Here is an 18,749-nt window from a genome sequence, read left to right as displayed (position 1 = left end):
AAAACAAAATCACTGCTAGGCTGAGCAAAATATTAATGAAACAGACCCTAGTATACATGCAAAAGAAGCTAATTAACATTACAATAAAATGCCTTGAAAACAGTATTTCTATAAAACTAAACTGCAAATATCATAAGACACCTGAATGTAAAGTACCTTAAATGTAAGGTACTGAAGGAAATGAATAATAACTGCCTGAGAGCTCCCTCTTGATTTGCACTTTGACTAATACAGTTTGGACACTGATCATCGTATTGGTTTCTCTTTAGCAGCCAGGTATGACAGTTATTTTAAAACACTGAGTCACTGTCAGCTGATTTGCTCACTGTATTATATTTTTACGAGAGTCTAGTTTTGCTTGCACTATATGTGCATCACACACTGGTCACATCATGTAACGCTGTGTCACCTGTAGCACCTGTGGCCCCACATGGGACGTGACTTACAGCCAAAAAGCAGCCAGGGTTAAGTTGCCAGCGTGGGCCGACCCAGGAAATCATTGTATTAACAATGTCTACTATTCTGGAGAGTTGGTGATGCTTGGAAACAGGAAATATCCTTGCACTGTTAACTCTTTGAAACTCGAGCGAAATGGCTTTATTTCTTAAAAAAAAAAAATAGTAAGAGGGCAATGAAAAACTAAATATGATCATTACTTTAGCACAATGCACCCACAATTCAAGATTCAAAATAAACATAATACTACTGTGTGAAGTTCACTGGCATCAGAATATGTACAGCATGACCTGTGATTACAAACATGCATCTATGTGACATAGCCAGTCCACTGAACCTCTGTGATGATGCCACTCATGTTTACACATTAACGGGGTAATGATACACATGCAAAGCTTGTATACTACTTTAAATGCAGTAGTAGTTTGTTATTCCTGCACTAGGTTTTATTTTCATACATCACTCCTCTAACGGCTTTAAGTTTTGGTGTGTCAGCACCAACCGACACGGCCAAAGTACTACTGGAAACAATAAAAAGTGATAGCAAAAGAGGCCAATGATTATATTTACATGCAAACATGAGAAGTGCTGAGGCAAGCATCAGGGACACTGTTGTTTTTGTGACTTATCATGCAGAAATCATAAATGTTTTTATGCAAGTGTTTCTGGGAACACAGAAACAGAAAGACACAGAAATCAGCACTGATGACTCAAGTCACAATATTTTGATGAGATTGGGGCATGAACAACGAGATTATGTATTATTATTCTGATGGGATATCTCAATCACAACATCCACTTCATTGTAGAATTATCTGATAGGAATAGCTCATTTAACGGATTCAATCAATTTAACACAAACTTTGCAGCAATAACTTGATGTAAGGGTTATAATAAGCATTTATCCAAATAACCATATTCACTGACTATATTTTAAGTAATATTTTTAATTATTACAACATCAGGAATATAATTGGGAACATCAATTATGGGAATAAAAAAAAACAACTAAATTGTCTCATCTTTTTTTCATACTGGAGATCATGGCTGACATAAAGGTCTACAGAAACCGCTGTGTTAGTTATGACGTACCCATACAGGTATTTGTATAGATATTGATATTGATATTGCTTGTGTGAAACGAAACTTAAAACACTCAGAGTGTAAGGAACAGAAAACTGAGGCGTTAAAACAACCCCGCCCCTGGCCTAGTTTCATGCTGTTTGTGTTCTTAGGAGTAAAACCATGTTGTGAAAGAGATTAAGGGTGACAGACAGAGATAGAGAGACATAAAGAGACACAGAGAGGGACAGAGACAGAAGAGAATTACAGAATTAATGCAGTAGTCAGCAATGTAGAAACTGCCTCCTTGCCTGAAGTTTGTTTGTTGTCCTCCTGCAGAGGAACCGGAGAGAACAATACAGAAAGAAACACAAACAAACACGTAAAGGAAGGTAAATGTGAGAACTGACTCAATAATGTGCTGTTTGTTGTGTATAAACAGTTTCATCCTGTGTGGTGAAATCGATAAAAGAGCCCGAGGAAGAGAACCGAGGTAATAACCTGAAGTCTCATCTGAACTGAAGTCGAAAAGCAATAAAGGGTGATATCAATCTGCTCTTTCTCATGTGTGTAAAGCCAACTGCTTCCTCAGCTGTACACAACATTTGTCTGGCAGGAAACTCCCACAGCAAACAGGTCAGTTATCAGTGACTGGCATCGAGTCAGCCACTGGTGCGTTACCTGTCATAAAACCTTTACTGGCTGTTTCTTACCGATAAACTGCTAATGGGTGACTCTTGTTTAGTCTCAGAGTAAATCACAGTCACAAGACTGGCACTATCGCTCTTACTTTAATGTACAAGACCGATACGTCAGAGGGATATAAAATAACTCTTGCATTTTGTAATATGTTTAGACAATCATGCTTTTCAGAGCTGCTCATGTGAGTGAAACAAGAGCAAAAAAGGTCCATCACCCAACACACTGGTACAACAAATATTCTTTTTCATTGTAGATTATAATAGAAAATGTTAAGGTTTTCCACAGTCCAGGCATTAATGGCGCATTTACGGAGATGGAGAAGTAAAACAATGTTTTGTATTCTTAGCACAAAGTTTTTTTACTGTATATTCTCTGCCGTATCTCGTGGCCTTCACGCCCTTTTTTATTTCCACTGTCCATCTTCAGTTCGACAGTGATATAAAGTTGCAATCCTGCATTGGCAGAGTAGTCTTTGAAAACTGTGAGCCTTAAACTAATCAACAATACTTTTGTTGGTTAATTGTTTAAGCAAAAACATCAACATTTGCTTGTTCCAACTTCTAAAATAGGAAAATTTTGTTTCTATTGTTTTAAAGGTCCAGTGTGCAGCATAGGGGAATCTTTTAGCAGAAATTGAATCGAATATGTTGAATATGTCTCTACAGTAGCCCAGAACAGACAAACCAAACATTGGCTCTAAAGGGCCATTTACATTTTAACGTTGGCCACCGTTTTTCCATACGCTTGGCACACAGAAGTTTCAGTTCTTCAACCTCAATGCTTCATGCCATTAAATCCTGCACAACAACTAAACTGAATTTCTTTGGGTTTTTGACTTTTGTGCAGGCAAATAAAGCAATGCAAAGGCATCACCTTGTGCTCCAGGAAACTGCAATTGGTATTTTACGGTATTTTGTGATGTTGTATACACTCAAAAATCAACTCAGTTGCCAGAGTAAATGTTAGCATTGTACATTTCTGCAAACCAGAGATATGTAACAGTTTGTACATTATTATGTAGCAGATATGTTGAAGCGTTAGGTTTATTTAAGTTTCAACAGCACAATGCTTAATGTGTAATTATGTTTAGGCATAAACTACTTAGTTATGGTAAGGAAAAGATCATTTTGGGATTTAAAATACCCATTATTCTGTTTTGTTGACCTGTGGCTTCAGCCATGCCATGGTGTCCTCTTGATGAGAGACTCAACTCATATACATATAATCAGAGTTATTGTGACATTTACGAAAGGCACAAACTTAATATATGTGTGGTTTGCAGAAACATACAATGCCAACATTTTTTGGGCTGCAAAAACTGATATAGAAAACCACCTTTAGTTGCAACACATGTCTCTGAAGCCTTGTTGGACTGGAATATTATTCAAAGGCCAAAGTAGACAATGCTTCCTGACTTTGACACAGCTAACTTAATCACTCCAGATGTGTTCATGGAGAGTTACTTCTGGTCAGATTTTCCACTAAGCATCAATTACTAGTCTGGCTCAAGTGGAGATTTTAGAAAGGAAAGAGATAGTGAAAAAGAAAAACAAGACTGATTGTTGATGCAGACGCCAAATATGCAAGGAACCCTTCAAAACACCCAACTGTTGAGGTTTTGTTTCATGATGATGTCACTCTGAAACGGAACTTGGCCTTAGGAGGAAGAAAAGCAAGGCCAATTTTAAGAAAAAATAACTTTGTGTACATTCCTTTTTCTCCAAATCTACATACCAATCTGTCTTTAAACAAAGTCTGAGTTACTTATTAGCCATCAGTCCAGCTTTAAATGGAGCACCATTAGCCATTAAACACACAAACACGCAGGTATTTCGTCTCCATCTTTGGTACACATCGACTCAACTGACTGCTTCCCCCCACTCAAAAATCAAATTTGCACGCACTCCAAAACTGGACAACACAGACACACACACACACACACACTCAGTGAGGAATGAGTAGCCTCTTAGACCAGATTAGTGTTGATAAGAGTTGGTAGCCGTAGCTCAAAGAACTGCACACTCAGACACACACACACACACGGCTAGTCCAGGCCTGTCGGGGTCGAGCAGCATATTAAAGTATTGGGTTGCAGCTACTGCTAATCTGCAGAAGAAACGCTCCTTCATGTGCATACTTGTCCCTCTTTTCCTCTCTCAGTCCTCTCTTTCAGTCCTCCTCCTGTTCTTTTTTCTCCATACTTGTCCACTCTGACTCTCTTCTGTGTTTCCCCAACTTTTTTTATCCTCATTCCTCTTCTTCTCTTGTTTCCCATAATTGTCCATCATCTTTCGCTCTGGTTTTCCCACCAACTTCTGATTTTTGGCACAGGACTTTCACGTACTCTGCATGCTGGGACTCACATTTAATCTCTATACAAATGACTTTAGGAGTTGATGCAACTTGTGCAGTCAAAAAAAGCTTTATAAGATATTTTAAATATTGTACTGGGACACAAAAGCAGAATAATAGAAATATCGGTAGTTTATGTTGAACTATCAATGGTGTTTGATGTATGATTCTTTGATTTCAGTTGTCAAGGATTATATCACAAGTCCCTCCAGAATTTTGCGGGCTGTTCTTGGGATTGTTGCAGCCTTAAATTTCACAGCAGATTTTCCTAAAAAATTGTGATGCATGTTGCAATGTTCTTAGGGTTTTTTGCAGTGAAATTGCAGGAGAAAGTAAAAATTACATAAAAAGTTGTGAAGCTGTCACTAGGGCTGCCCCCTGAAAGTCAAAGATTTGAATCATCAGTCGGATGTTTTTTTTGCTGGTCAGTGTGCTGTGCAGTGACTCAGTTTCCAGAGTGCATCTTTAAGGTAAAACACCTGCTGTTACATCAGTATTTTGGAGTTCCAAGGTTTTTTAAGGATTTACTCACATCATCTCTTTTTCTCATTTAAGCTTGTTTTTTTAGCTTTTGGCCAGACAAAATATTAAGACATCAGACTATTTTTGTCTCCGTCTGTTGCTCTAAACAGGGTGAAAGAGGAAAGTTCAGGGTTTATTTGTTGTTGGTGTTATTGCAGCTGGACTAGTGTTACAGGCTGCCATAAAGCCATCAGAAACACACACTCTGACAGTGCCTTGGTGTCGGTCTTTCCTACATGCACACTCAGAGGGTCACGATGGCAGTGAACTTAAACTTCGAAGCTTGTCACATCAGAGGCTACAGGCTGATTTACTAGAAACAAAAGTGGCCCACTTAACGAGGGCAGGAGTGTAGTTTTTCACAGTACAAAACCATCACGTGACAATCGCTAAAACTCTCGTTAAGGGCAAAGCTCAAAAAACACATAAACATGACTTATTCCTGGTGGCAGAGAGCCAGATCAGAGGCCTTTAGTCCACATGGAAGCACACTATGAATAACCATGTGGCAAAGTCTGATGTACAGCATTTATTGCTTTTGAAAAAGTAAGAAAGCATTTCACTGAGTGGCAATGTTATGACTGTTTAACCTGTTAAAACTTGAGAAAATTAGCTTGATTTCTTTCAAAAACATGGGAGGGTGATGAGCAACTTAAGAAGAAATGGTCCAAACATAAGCAAAAAACTAGTAAAAACATATAGGAAAATGACTAGAAAATAACAAAAAAGTAAAAAAAAAAACAACAAACAAATAAATAAGCAAAAAAACAAGAAAATTACCTCAAGAAAGTGTGAAAAGAAATTATATTGTTATTATTCTTTTTTTTATTATTATTATTATTATTATTATTATTATTATCATTATTATTATTATTATTATTATTATTATTATTATTATTATTATTATTATTATTATTATTATTATTATTTAATTTTGTTTTTTTCCCTTTTCTGTAAGATAATTATTATTATATTATAATTTAAAATATATTATTAAGAGAATTATAAATAGTTTCCTGGACATTTTCCCTCCTTTTTTGGTACTATCTAATAATCCGATAAATAATCTTTTTGTGAAGGCAAGAATAATGAAACAACTGATGTCAATAATGGGGACGGAGCCTCCATCAAACCACAGCAGAGAGAGAAAGGCGTGTTGCATCAAATCTGACCTATGTTTTGCTTTCTTATCATGCTTGCTAAAAGGAAAAAGAGGACGTGTTAAAGAAACGTATGTCAGGGGCAAATGTTATCAGAGGTCATCTTGGTGCCCCACAGGTATGCATGCTACAACAACTGGAGTGTCAAAAAAATGCCTCATTTCATCGGTTTTGAGATGTCAAGGGTCACTGACCACTACACTACATGCAAAGCTAAAGTTGACATTTTTTGCACTTTCCCATGAATAGAAGAGTTATTTTTATTTCTGGTTTATGTATGACCTGTGAATAAGTGGGCACTTTTTGAACGGCATAACTTTGCTATGACTTTTTTTTTGTTATATTTTGTTCGAATTTTGTTTCACATGTACATGGTCAGTTTGATTTTTTTTACAACGTAGTTTGAGTTACTTTTTCTAACAAAACTAGGAATTTATCCCACTGAAGCCATATGTGCAGCCAAGAGTGCACCGTTTCCACACAACCGATGAAAAGAGTCATGTGCTGTGGTGCTGCTGAGAATATGTTTTAAGATTACTACAAGCATGTTTGTGTTTGAATATCAGGAACCATTTTCCTCCCTTCAGAAGAGGCTGTCTGTTTGTAGCCATTTGTTCTTGATTATTATTAAAACCACAACTATTTATTGCAGTTAAAATGAAGGCTAACTGTAATTTACTACAGCCAGTTTCTGTTTTATCTCAATTTAATTGTACTATTTTGATCATGTTTCCATGAAAGTCTCCTCCAGGAAATTATTTCTCATATTGCCACACTGATTTCGCTAATTAATGTCCTTGCAATTATTTTCCAGCAGGTTTTTATGCCTTTTCCTCTAAATGTACAAACATCTTACTACATGCAATGTGCTCTAAATACAAACCAGATGAAAACAGTGAGTAAAGAAACACTGTAAATGGACTCCATGACAGCCGCATTTACCTTTAAACATGCAGCTGGTCCGAAGTCTCTCAGGATGCCACAGAAAGCTTCCACTGCTGTGTGGAACATAAATTATGCATGAAGCCTCTACAGCTGATTTCACTCATTAGCAATCCACTGCTTTCCCATGTGAGTGTTTAAGCTTTAAAGACAGCAGACATGTTGAACTTGTATATTGAAAACATGCACTTCTGCAGGTCCCTGACAGAGGCTTGATAGCTCACAGCGAGTCTGGGAGTCGAAAAACTCCCCCTTTCTTTTTTACTTTTCTTGTTCGGCTACAGCCACATGCAGGGCAGAAATCTGTTGCTAATTTTCTCTCTTTCTTCAAATGTGTGTGCACGTGCGTGCGGGTAATTTTCTGCTTTTAGGAGTTGAGGAACGTGAGGCAGAGGCAGGCCCGGCACGCCTAGTGAGACGAGCTAACACAGCCCAGTCTGTGCTGTGTACTTTACTGTATTGAGTTCCCCTTGGAGTATATAGGGTATACACGAGAGGGGGGCCCATGCTTGCACTCACACAGACACACACACTCACACACACACGCCAAACCCCAGAGCGATCATGTCCAATTTGCAGGTTGGGTTGAATGTTTGATGCAGGAGAAACGAGCGCAGCTGCCAAGAATAACACCACGGTTCGAGCAGGATGACCATTAAAAACACTGGTGAAATTAATCATATTCAGGATTTTGTGGCATTTCGGCAAATTAATCGGGGATTTATACCACAGGGGGTTCCAGTGCTCTGCTTCAGGGACTTTGGACAGGCCTCATGACCAGTAACAGGTGATTAAACCTGTGACCTTTTGCTCAAAAGGCAAGCAGACCCAGAGAAAGGTAGATATAAAAAATAAGAGAAACAGATTACAGAAAAAATGTTAGAAAATGAGGGAAAAAGTGAAGAATGTGTAAGGTTAGCATGTAAGGAATAAGGCCAAATCCCATTTCAAATTTACCCTTTCACCTCAATTTGGATGTCTCCTTGCCTCTTGAAACAGTTACAATGGACAGTGGTTGAAAACTTCCTCTATGAAATGGGACAACCAATGGGACGACAAGTGTCGCCAGACATTGCAAATATGTTGTCTTATACAGTGGTGATTCTCTTACACGGGCTACAGGCAGCCTTTTTCTGTTGGCAGGACATTCAGGATTCATTCACAACTTAACACCTTAAAACCTGAGCAAATGGGAGCAAGGCAATGAGCAACGTCACAAAAAATTTCCCAAAATTAGCAAAGACTTAGTAAAAGTTACGATAAAATGACCTAAAAACAATAGCATGATACATACATAACACGTCGTCAAAGCATCACACCCATTCTGTGTCCTGTTCATTTTGCCGCTGTTACTACCTCCGTGACAGCTTAAGGCTGAGATCACTCTGTCCGCCCATTCTGCAATCGTACCTTATATGTGTGGGGCGGCATGATATTCCCGCCTTGAACAGGCAGCATGAAAGGGGCTAAAAGGGGCTTCTGAAAGACCTCCGTTAGGAGGGCCATGTAGCTGTTACACTTCACCCTATCCATCTATTCCAACAAGAATAGGGACCCCTACCCCTCGACCACAACGTGAAAAATTGAGGGTTAAGAGTTGTATTGGGATTTGGACAATATGTATGAACGAAAGGGTAATAAAGTGACAAAGGTTAAACCCTGGAGTTAAAATGAAAGGATGAGAAGAGAGAAACAGGATGTTAGAAAAGAATAAAAGACAGCTGAAAATATATTCAAAGCCATGACTCAAGTTTGATTTACAAAGTGAGAAAGACAAAAACAAGGCGCAACAGTTGGCACAGAGAGGAATAACATGTAAGTGTGTGAGAAAAAGGGAATTATTGAGTGTGTGAGAGTAAGAAAATGCATCTGTGTGTATGTGTGTCGGTTTATATCTGTGATGAGTCTACATCTGGGGAAGATGAAACAGAACAAGGGATGACACAGGGGAGGAAATAAAACAGAGACAGGATGGAGAGGAGATGTGTGCTGCAGAGAAGAAAAGAGGGAAAGTTAACATCTGTGATGACTGAAGGAGGCAGGAGAGGAGGTGGCCTGTATTCCAACTTCAAACTACACTCAATTATAACCTTGTACAGAGTGACATTTGGCACATTTACACTAAAAAAGGACAAAAAAGACTTTGAATGCCACATTTTAAATTAAAGTGACTGAGAGTGGTGTTGACAGACACTGTTTTTCCATAATGCAAAGCATAACAGAAAGGAAGGAGCTACTCACAGCTGCAAGAAAATGGAAAAAACAATGTTACAAAAGCGCTGAAGTAATTCTTGTTTGTGTGTTTAATTATTTCTATTTGCCAAAAAAGTACTCTGTGAAATGTATTCATAAAAGTAAAAATGTACAGTTTAGATGCATTATACTGAAAGAAACTGTACATAATACAAAGTTTTTAATTTGTCGCACCCATTGTATGTCTCCTCTAAAAACATAAAACAACAAGATTTGTTTCGAAATGATTTCAACACCAGCAATGTTAGCAACTACTATTTAATCACCCCAGGAAGAACAAAACAAGACAATTGCAGGTTAATAATTAACTTCACTCCCTTAAATGTTAAAGAAAGCCCTATACAGGAGGGCAAACAAATCTCTAGTCAACTTTTCTCAACTCCAGTTAACTTGTACTGACTGATCTGAGCCACTAACTTTACTGCTGGTGATTATTTTTTGGTGACCTGCATGTTTTCACTTTCCTTCAGGTGACAGAGAACATCATCTCCAAACAAACCTTCATAGGTGAGTTTCTCTTTCTACTTCTCACACAAAGAAAACAAAGCAACAAACATGTCTGACAGTCCTTCATTTCCTCTCCTTCTCAGAGGCCAGAACTATGCCTCGCTCCTTCAACAACACGGGGTCAAAGTTCATGACCTCGGTGGCCCAGAGGCCATCCGCCCACTTGACCCTCAGAGACACCAGCTCACAAGGTGAGACATGTTTGTCAGGGGTTCGGCTGGTTTATTTTTAGGCCAAGGGTTTAAGGAAGAGACAAAAGTAAAGTAAACTGAAAAATCCAAGAGGCTGTTTTTTGATTGTGTGTTATCACGTATTTCAGGATTAGATGTTTATTAGCTTAGGTTTATGACAGCTGGAATACACCTTTTTTTATTGTGTGTGAAGCAATTAAACCATAAAGAACGAATGCAATAAACAGTATTCACTCCTTGCCTATATATGTCTGTCTGAATGATGCAGACATCTGGAGGGAACAACAGTAAAACACCAAGTGTGCTGATTTGTGTGTATATGCGGAGAAGCATTGGTAAATAACACTAATAACTGCTGGAGTGAGGCATTTATTATGTTATAAAACTTCCCTCAAAAAGCTTTGCATTACTGCTTTAGGAGGAGAAATGTAAGACTCAAGCGATGATGCATGACAGCAAACATTTGAGTGTGGATAGTAGGAGCAGGTGTGGTAAACGCACAAAATATTTTTCAAATTGCATCATCTCTCTGTCAGTGCACATGCCCTATAACATAAACTCAGGATCTGCCAGATAACTGAAATGTAATTTATCTTCCCTTAGGGAACAGGCTGCTCGCTGAAATAAACCCCTTAATCATTAATAGAAGGGCAAGCTGAGGAGCGTAAAAATTTAGTTTGCTGTACAAAGGATCAATTCAGTTAATTTATCAATTAAGTTATTTATCTGCGCAAATTCCACCTTAATCTCAAATATGAAGTGTTTAGTTGTACATTAAATGCTTCAGATTCCTTTTATCTGACCTTCTACTTCAAATAAATGTCACTTCCTCCCAGAGGCTTTTCCTTGGGAAAAAAATAAGCTCTATGAACTGGCTCGATCACAAGGTATATCAATGTGTGCGGCAGTTAAACAGATATTTATTAGGACAGCGTTACCGGTAAGAAAAATGTGTTTTTCGTGTGTGTGTATGTGTGTGTGTGTGTTGACCAGACCTTTGTATCATTACATCTGAGACTGGCGTGTGAGCTGAAGGGTGTTGACAATCTGGCAAAGGCCAACTGATGTTATTTCCATTGAGTTGACAAAGGGAGAGGATGGTGTTGTGTAGGTGCGTGTGTGTTTGTGTGTGTGCGTGTGTGTGTGTGTGTGTGTGAGTGTAGGCAAGGAGGAAGAAGGAAGAAAGGGTGAGGTTCACACATTCAGTCTGGATTTCTCATAAGGAAATACAGCAGCAGGAGACTTTGAGGGCTGACTTTTGATGGGTTTTTTTTTTCCAAAAAATCCTATAATCTTTAAGTTGGGTGAGGGACATACTGTGTTTGCCAAGCCAGAGCATAACCACACACACACACACACACACACACACACACACACACACGTCTACAAATCTGAAATATGATAGAAAAGTAGCTATGATGTGAGCAATTACTGTACTGCAGCTGAAACATCCTGTAGGTTTTCCTATGTTGCGTCTGCGGATGTGAATGACTCGACAGACTGAGAGCCGCTGGTGTGCGACTCATCCTTCCTATTTTTCTTCTCACCGCTTTTTTCTCCTCCTCACCAACAGGGTTCCCTCCCTACCCAATCCCCACGCCGGGTCTCCACCAGTCCTGTCGCCATGTTGTCCGCACATGGGCCAATCAGAGCTTTGGAGCTCATCTGCACAACATGACCCTGTCCAACGGGAAGCTACGAGTGCCTCAGGATGGGCGGTACTATCTGTACTCACAGGTGATCATACTATAATTTCAGTATTCGACAGTATTCGTATTTTTTTGTGTAGATTTTAAACAAACTTGTGTCTCTTTCCACACAGGGATTTTAACAATAAAACAAAAAAAATATTGTTTACTATAGAATCACTACTACAATTGCACATATATATTTTTTGTTAAATTACAGGACTGCTGAAGTCATGCTAGTTATAGTGATGAATTTACAACTTGACTTCATGTTACGTAAGGCAAAAAACATGCCCACACCTTTGCACAACCCTGCAGGAGGGTGCTTCTTTGCAGGAATTTGTGTGAATTCAGCTTAAGCGAATGCTTCATCCTGTCCGCTTGGCTTCTCTGCTCTGTGTGTGTGGTTCGCAAATGTGCCCCTTTTCAAACCCATTAACCTGCAGCTCACATCTACAAAACAGAGGAGAGAGATGGCTGGTTGCTACATTTTTACAGAGTTCAAACCATTCACTGTTATTGGCCGGGGGCTGCACACAACTGCCCAAAGGTTTACACCAAGAAACACCCCGAACAAACCAAAATATATCAAGAAAATAGGAACATTCTTGTTCGAGTCTATATATTGTTTACTGTCTTTTTAGAGAAATCATGTGTTGTATGTTTTTATATGACAAACAAGATCTTGAAGAAAAATACTGCTCAAATATAGAAAAACTATGCTTTCTTGGTTACATTTGTTAAAGTTCTAAATTAATTCATGTTTTGAATTTTCCAGCAACTTAACTAATCACATAATCATTAAAGCATTGATTTAAAATACCTCTCAGTGTTTTAGATGCATGCTTTTTAACATTTTGCTTCATTTTGATCATTTCTCTGTTCTGCCTCCTCTAGGTGTATTTTCGTTATCCATCCCCAGCAGCCAGTGACGGAGACCAGCGCAGCGTCAGCCACCAGCTGGTGCAGTGCGTCTACAAGAAAACCTCCTACCCCAGCCCCATACAGGTATGTTATCCCTCTGCACTACACACTAAACAGAGTACATCTACTTTGCCTGATAAAGACTTTTAAACAACTTTTTTACCTTAATTTTCACTTGTGTCCAGCTCCTGAAGGGGGTGGGAACAAAGTGCTGGGCTCCAGACGCCGAGTACGCCCTCCACTCTGTCTACCAGGGAGGACTGTTTGAGCTGAGGGCTGGCGACGAGCTCTTTGTGTCCGTGTCGTCCCCGACGATGGTCAATGCGGACGATTCCTCCAGCTACTTCGGCGCCTTTCGCCTGGACCTCTGAGAGTAAAATATGGAAGAAAAAAAAGGAACAGATGAATAAATTGGTGGGCTGGAGACAATGAGTTAGGGGCCTTTGGAATATCCGTTTATTGGAAAAAGTGTCATTTAGGCAGAGTTGTGGGATGTGGGCCTGGATCCTCAAAGTTTGCTTGGATACACTGAAGGATGGAAAAGATTGAAGGCTTCGCTTGAGTGAAAGAGAAAAGAGCGGATTTCACTCCCTCACTCTCCGTTAGGCGAAACCTAACTGTCGAGGGCAAGATATACAAAGATACATGTGCAATCACGCGAAAATAAATGCGAGGATATCAATTTTCTGCTGACTTTCGGGGGAAGAAATCGCCTTTTGGATGTCAAAAAGAGAAGTAAACCACAGAAAAACATTTAAAACCTTCCTGTCAGATGAGAATCGCCCACATAATTAGGCCACCCTGGTGCCTGTACCCCAAAATAACATGAATCTTAGTATATCTCGCATGCCAGCAGCCTTTTTGCGGGAAGCAATTGGACCCCTCAGATTTGGATTCAAGACCGAAGAATGTACAAATGATAAATCCTCTGCATCCAAGATGTGAGGAAGGACTGTGGAGCGGTAGCAGAAGAAAGTCAAATGATCAAACCAAAGCAAAAAAATTGTGGAATATAACTTTTTTACAGCGTGCCATGAGAGTACTGTACATATGAATGGCTGAGAGTGAGATGTAGACAATGAACTGTGGTAATTTTTAAAGTAATTCATATGTATTTTTTACCGTGACTGGACTTAAAACCACTTGGATTTTACTGAGGCCTCTCTACAGTACTAGAACTACGGATTTTATGCAAAGACATTTTTAGAGGAGATTGTTTCTTTGTACTGGACACAGCAATAAGACTGTGAGAAGCATTATAGAACGCCTTATGAACAAAGCAGAAATGAAAGCAAGGAGGAGGACGAGGCAAACTTTTGTAAATGCCAATAAGAGTGAGCTCAGCAGAAGATAAAAGGAAAGAGAGCGAAAGGGGCTGACAGTGGTATGCAGCCCGACCTGTCTGTGTTGTTGATCTCTCTTCTCTGTTTCACTTTCCCTCGCAATCTTTTGTCTCGTAAAGAACTTAATATCTTGTCTTTCTTGTCAACCCTGTGAAGCTGCATTCAGATTTAATTTAAGGATAATGGTTATGCAATCAACCAGAAAACACGCATGGGAACGCGAAGGCACACACGTGCAGACTAAAACACTAAAAACACTTGCAGAGCACAGTGTTGGTGGTTTTCAAATCAAAAGAAAAAGGTCTAAGTTGCATAAAACACAGTTTTCTCACGTTTCAACCTGCGTCACACACATATACTCACTAACAAGTTGTTTAAAGACTTTGATATCTAAAACAGTTTTCACTTTTGCACCAAATTGTGCAGCATTTTGATTAAGACATTATTTGTCCTGCAAATCACTGATACCAGTTGTTTCAGAGTTTTATCACAACCCAGAAAATAAAAGTTGGTCCACTGGAGAATTGATGGCACACACACACAGACACACACACACACACACAAATAAAATCTGGACAATAAAAGAGAATGACATGAAATTGGAGCAAACTTGCTGTGTTGATAAATGATAATTGGTCATGAATTACTTTCCCTGTGTTACGTTGAGTTTGTGACAAAATCTTTGTTTTTCTCGCATGCCTCTGGTGCACAAAGAATCCAGAAATGTAGAAAATTGTTGATTGTTTTTTTGTAATAGGGGTTCAAATTTAACAATTGGAAACATTATATCAAAACAGCAGTTTACAATTTTGCACAGTAATCGTGCATAATAATCTAAGTCTAACCTATCCAGTCATGATCTTAGTACTTCCCAAACAGATGCATTTTCACTAAAAATCTTATTAAAACATTTCTGCATAAACAGTCTCACACACGGAAAAGAAGTTCGCCGGAGCAGAGTTCAGACATGTGCCTGCCAGACTTATTGTTTGTATGTTTGAAGTGTTTTAGAAAATACAGTTGGAACAAAAATGCACGTGTTTGGGAAGTACTGAGCATACAACTAGATAAACGAACCTTGGATTATATTGCACGAGTGGTGTGAGAGTTTGAAAATGGATGTTTGGATGATAGTTTTACAGGCCCCTTTTACTCCGAAAATTTCCCCCATTTTGGATTCTTCTTTTACTGTGAAAGCATGCAGTAAAAAAAGGTCTTTGTCATGGAGTCAGCGTTACATGGGGTGAATAACTGATATACAAATCATCATTTTGTGAGTGAAGTATTCCATTAACTAACAAAAAATAGCTTGACATTTTGGAAAAGATACTTATTCTCTTTCTTGCCAAGAATTAGATGAGGATGAGTGCTAAACTGGTGCCAAAGAAAAAAACAACAGCTAGTCTTGTTAAGTTAAGCTACGCTAAACCATTTGGTGTAAACATCCTCCTTTTGCTCTTTGCATGACAGCATAGAAGCATTGTTTCCCAAAATGTTGAACGATTCCTTTAATATTCAACCGCTAGCCACCTGTTAGCCAGATAAAACTTTTTGCTAAATATGTGCACATCTTGTACTTTCAGACACAACAGATGAGTCCCTCCAATGTGGCTGCCAGTCAACTGGACACACTGATACACACACAAGCAAACATTTTTGCGCCGGAAACACATACATGATGCAAAGTCCCGTTCATCAAGTTCCTCAAGCGAGCACAGAAAAAGGTTACTTTAAGAATGATGCACAACAGATTAAGTAACAAAACACAGACACACACGAAAGTTTTTAAAGCATCAAGAGCGGATATTCACAGACATAAACCATGCACCAACCAGCGCAGACTTAACCCCTGCACGCCTTCTTCTCTGGCACGCACATCTTTGCACTATAAAGGAGATACACACATCACCTCACACCATATCCACAGGCCAGTCTGTGCTCTGCAGACACACACATCATCCAGTGTCACGTCCAGGGTAAAGACACAAATACACACACTCATTTATCCACACTGTCTAGCCTCCCTGTGCCATCTGGTAGCTGTCAGAGATCAGTCGGCAAGCATGCAGGGAGTGTTTGTGTGCACTTGTGTTTTTTCAAAGGGCTCGGTTCACATTAACAATTCATAAAATGAGGTCAAACTAACATATACACTTGTCTTTGTTTGTGTTCCTTCATTTGTTTTCCCTGAGAGAAGAGGATTTATAAACTGACACACACATTTATAAGGTGACATCCAGGCTAAGCCCATCCTTCTCACACTGTGGTTCACACACACCTGTGTATATACTCTATGCAAGGCCACGTAATGCTTTGAGGTTTGTTAGCAAAGCTATGAAAACACAACAACACATCCTGGTTATTTTTCCGTGCAAAGCGTAAAAATTGAGGGCAAATTTCATTTTGTGTTTGATTGCTGTTTTAGCTGCTTTTTTGCTGGGTGGCATGCACCTGGTCACGTTTCGGTTTCTCAGCCCACCAGCACTCCATCACATCACACATACCGAACTCGCCCTCCCTCTGTAAACTTGAGCCTTAGCCAGTTTGTTATCCAGGGTGAACTTCAACAATCATGTGGCCTTCTCTTTCTTGCACTCCGACCAACACAAACAGACCACTGAAGCAGCTCCAGCCACGATGATAATGCAACGCACACACTCATATCACAACAGCCTACAGTAAATCCCCGGGCCAGCTGGGAAAATTTTTGAATTGAATGTGTCTGAGGAGTGTTTGTACTGGACAGTTTTGTAGCTGTGAACATGTGTAGCACATTGTTGCAAAGAAAATAAACAAATATTTGAACTTTCTCTGTGTATGTCGAGATTTACAGTATTGCAGTGTAGTGATGTAGTGAGCAAAGAGAACAACATACAACTTGCTCGTCTGGAGTGCAGGCTTTACAGTAAGCACGGTTTTTGACCATCTGATCTGTATATTTCAACACTTGTGGTTAACTTGTGGTTATGTCAAGGCACAAAAAAACACTTGGTTATGGTGAGGAATAGATCCTGTTTTGGCTTAAAATACTTAGTTTTTGGAACCACAATTGCAAGTGGAAATGCTAAGTCTCACAAAAAATGTGGTTTTTGTGGCACGATCTCAGCTGAAAACGCCACTGCTAACTCACTAAACAACACGTGGTTTTGTGCCAAAATCAGGACTGGAAAGACCACCAATGTCTTGTTAAACAACAACAATTTTAACAATCACAGCTGGGCATACTGCCATCTCTTGCTAACCAACAGATGGTTTGGGTGCCAAAATCATGCCTGGAAATGCTGCAAATGTCCCAGTTTTTGGTGGTAAAATCACAGCTGGAAATGTTACCAATGTCTTGATAAAAAAAAATCTCTGTTTTGTGACACAGCCACAGCTGGAAATGCCAGCAACGTCTCGCAAAACAATATCCGGGTTTGGTGGACAATTCCAGCAGCATATGTCACCTATGTCTCACTAAAAACATGGTTTTAGTGGTACAATCACTGTTGCAGATGTTCTGATTGAAAACACCTGGTTTTGGTGCCACAGTCACGACTGAAAAATGCCACTGATGTCTCACTAAACAACACCCAGTTTTGGTGGCAAGATCACAGCTGGAGATCATGCTTATTTCTTGCTTAAAAAACACCTGTTTTTGTTGTTTGTCGGTCTGCAGTGGTCTGAGGCTCGGCATCCATCTCACTTAGGTGTCATGCCATTCACAATACCCCTCACTCGATGATGACAAAGTCAGCTCATACAGAAGTAATCATAATAATGTCACTTTCAAAACACTGATGATATATATGAAACAAACGTAACATATTCATGTTTTGCAGAAACGTACAATGACAACATTTTCTCCTTGCGAATGGGCTGTTTTTACACATCTAAGTTGTAAAAAAATATTATTTTGAAGTCATTTTGATGACTTTTTTTTAAATATATGGTTATGAATTTCACAGTCGTGTAGCTTTTACAACACTTTACGAACATTGGATGTATATAATCTATAATCTAGTTGTTCCTAAACTGGATGTCAGGACACCTCAAATTGGTCACAAGAGGAATCTGAGGGATTACAAAATAACAAATGGGAAAGGAAATAGAAAAAACAAAGATATACTAGATAAATTAGTGTTTGTTTCCGGGGATATCCTCTTCTTCCCTCTTCTTTGCTTTGTGTTTTGTAAAATATTGGATACACCTGTGAATACAGTTGCAAGCAGACGCTGCTTTAATTTAAAGTGGTAATGTGCCAAAACGTTAGGGAACAAACTGATCTAAATGTTATTTTAAACTAGACTTCAATTTCCCCAAGTTCATGCTCATAAAGGACGCATACGCCCTGCTGAAGACAGTGAAAGAACCCCACAGTTCCTGGTCTGCAGCCGACTCCTGACCTTTGACCTCCTTGTGCAGCAGTTGGCCTAGACGTGAAGAAAATGCCTCCAGAGATCCATAAAGTATCCCACTGTTGCAAATAATTGGCAGTTCTGCTGGAATTGAGACCAAAGATCATTTTGTTAACGTCTCATGACTCCAGCTGCTTCGTTAATTAAATTTTTGGATTTTAAATGTTTGTCATCTGGAGCACCCTGCAGAGTGAGCTTCCCGCAGAACTGTCACAAAATGTCGTTTTCTGTTCGATAGTAAATAAATAAG

At 39.2% G+C, this 18,749-nt stretch overlaps 1 protein-coding gene across 1 annotated transcript in view; it reads left to right on the top strand.

Moving 5' to 3' along the window:
• The window catches only part of tnfsf10l (TNF superfamily member 10, like), a 67,265-nt gene extending 50,354 nt beyond the window's left edge, over nt 1–16,911 (top strand). The window contains exons 3-7 of the mRNA XM_042512437.2: nt 9,920–9,956; nt 10,040–10,147; nt 11,721–11,884; nt 12,733–12,843; nt 12,945–16,911. Of these exons, the coding sequence (XP_042368371.1) occupies nt 9,920–9,956; nt 10,040–10,147; nt 11,721–11,884; nt 12,733–12,843; nt 12,945–13,130 (606 nt within the window). The 3' untranslated portion in view covers nt 13,131–16,911. The remainder of the gene's footprint in view (nt 1–9,919; nt 9,957–10,039; nt 10,148–11,720; nt 11,885–12,732; nt 12,844–12,944) is intronic.
• Nucleotides 16,912–18,749: the final 1,838 nt, after the last annotated feature.

The sequence above is a fragment of the Plectropomus leopardus genome, chromosome 23, assembly GCF_026936395.1.
Source record: "Plectropomus leopardus strain MGB_pleo_1.0 chromosome 23, ASM2693639v1, whole genome shotgun sequence".
NCBI classification, from domain to species: domain Eukaryota; kingdom Metazoa; phylum Chordata; class Actinopteri; order Perciformes; family Serranidae; genus Plectropomus; species Plectropomus leopardus.
This window is presented reverse-complemented; position numbering and strand designations above follow the sequence as displayed.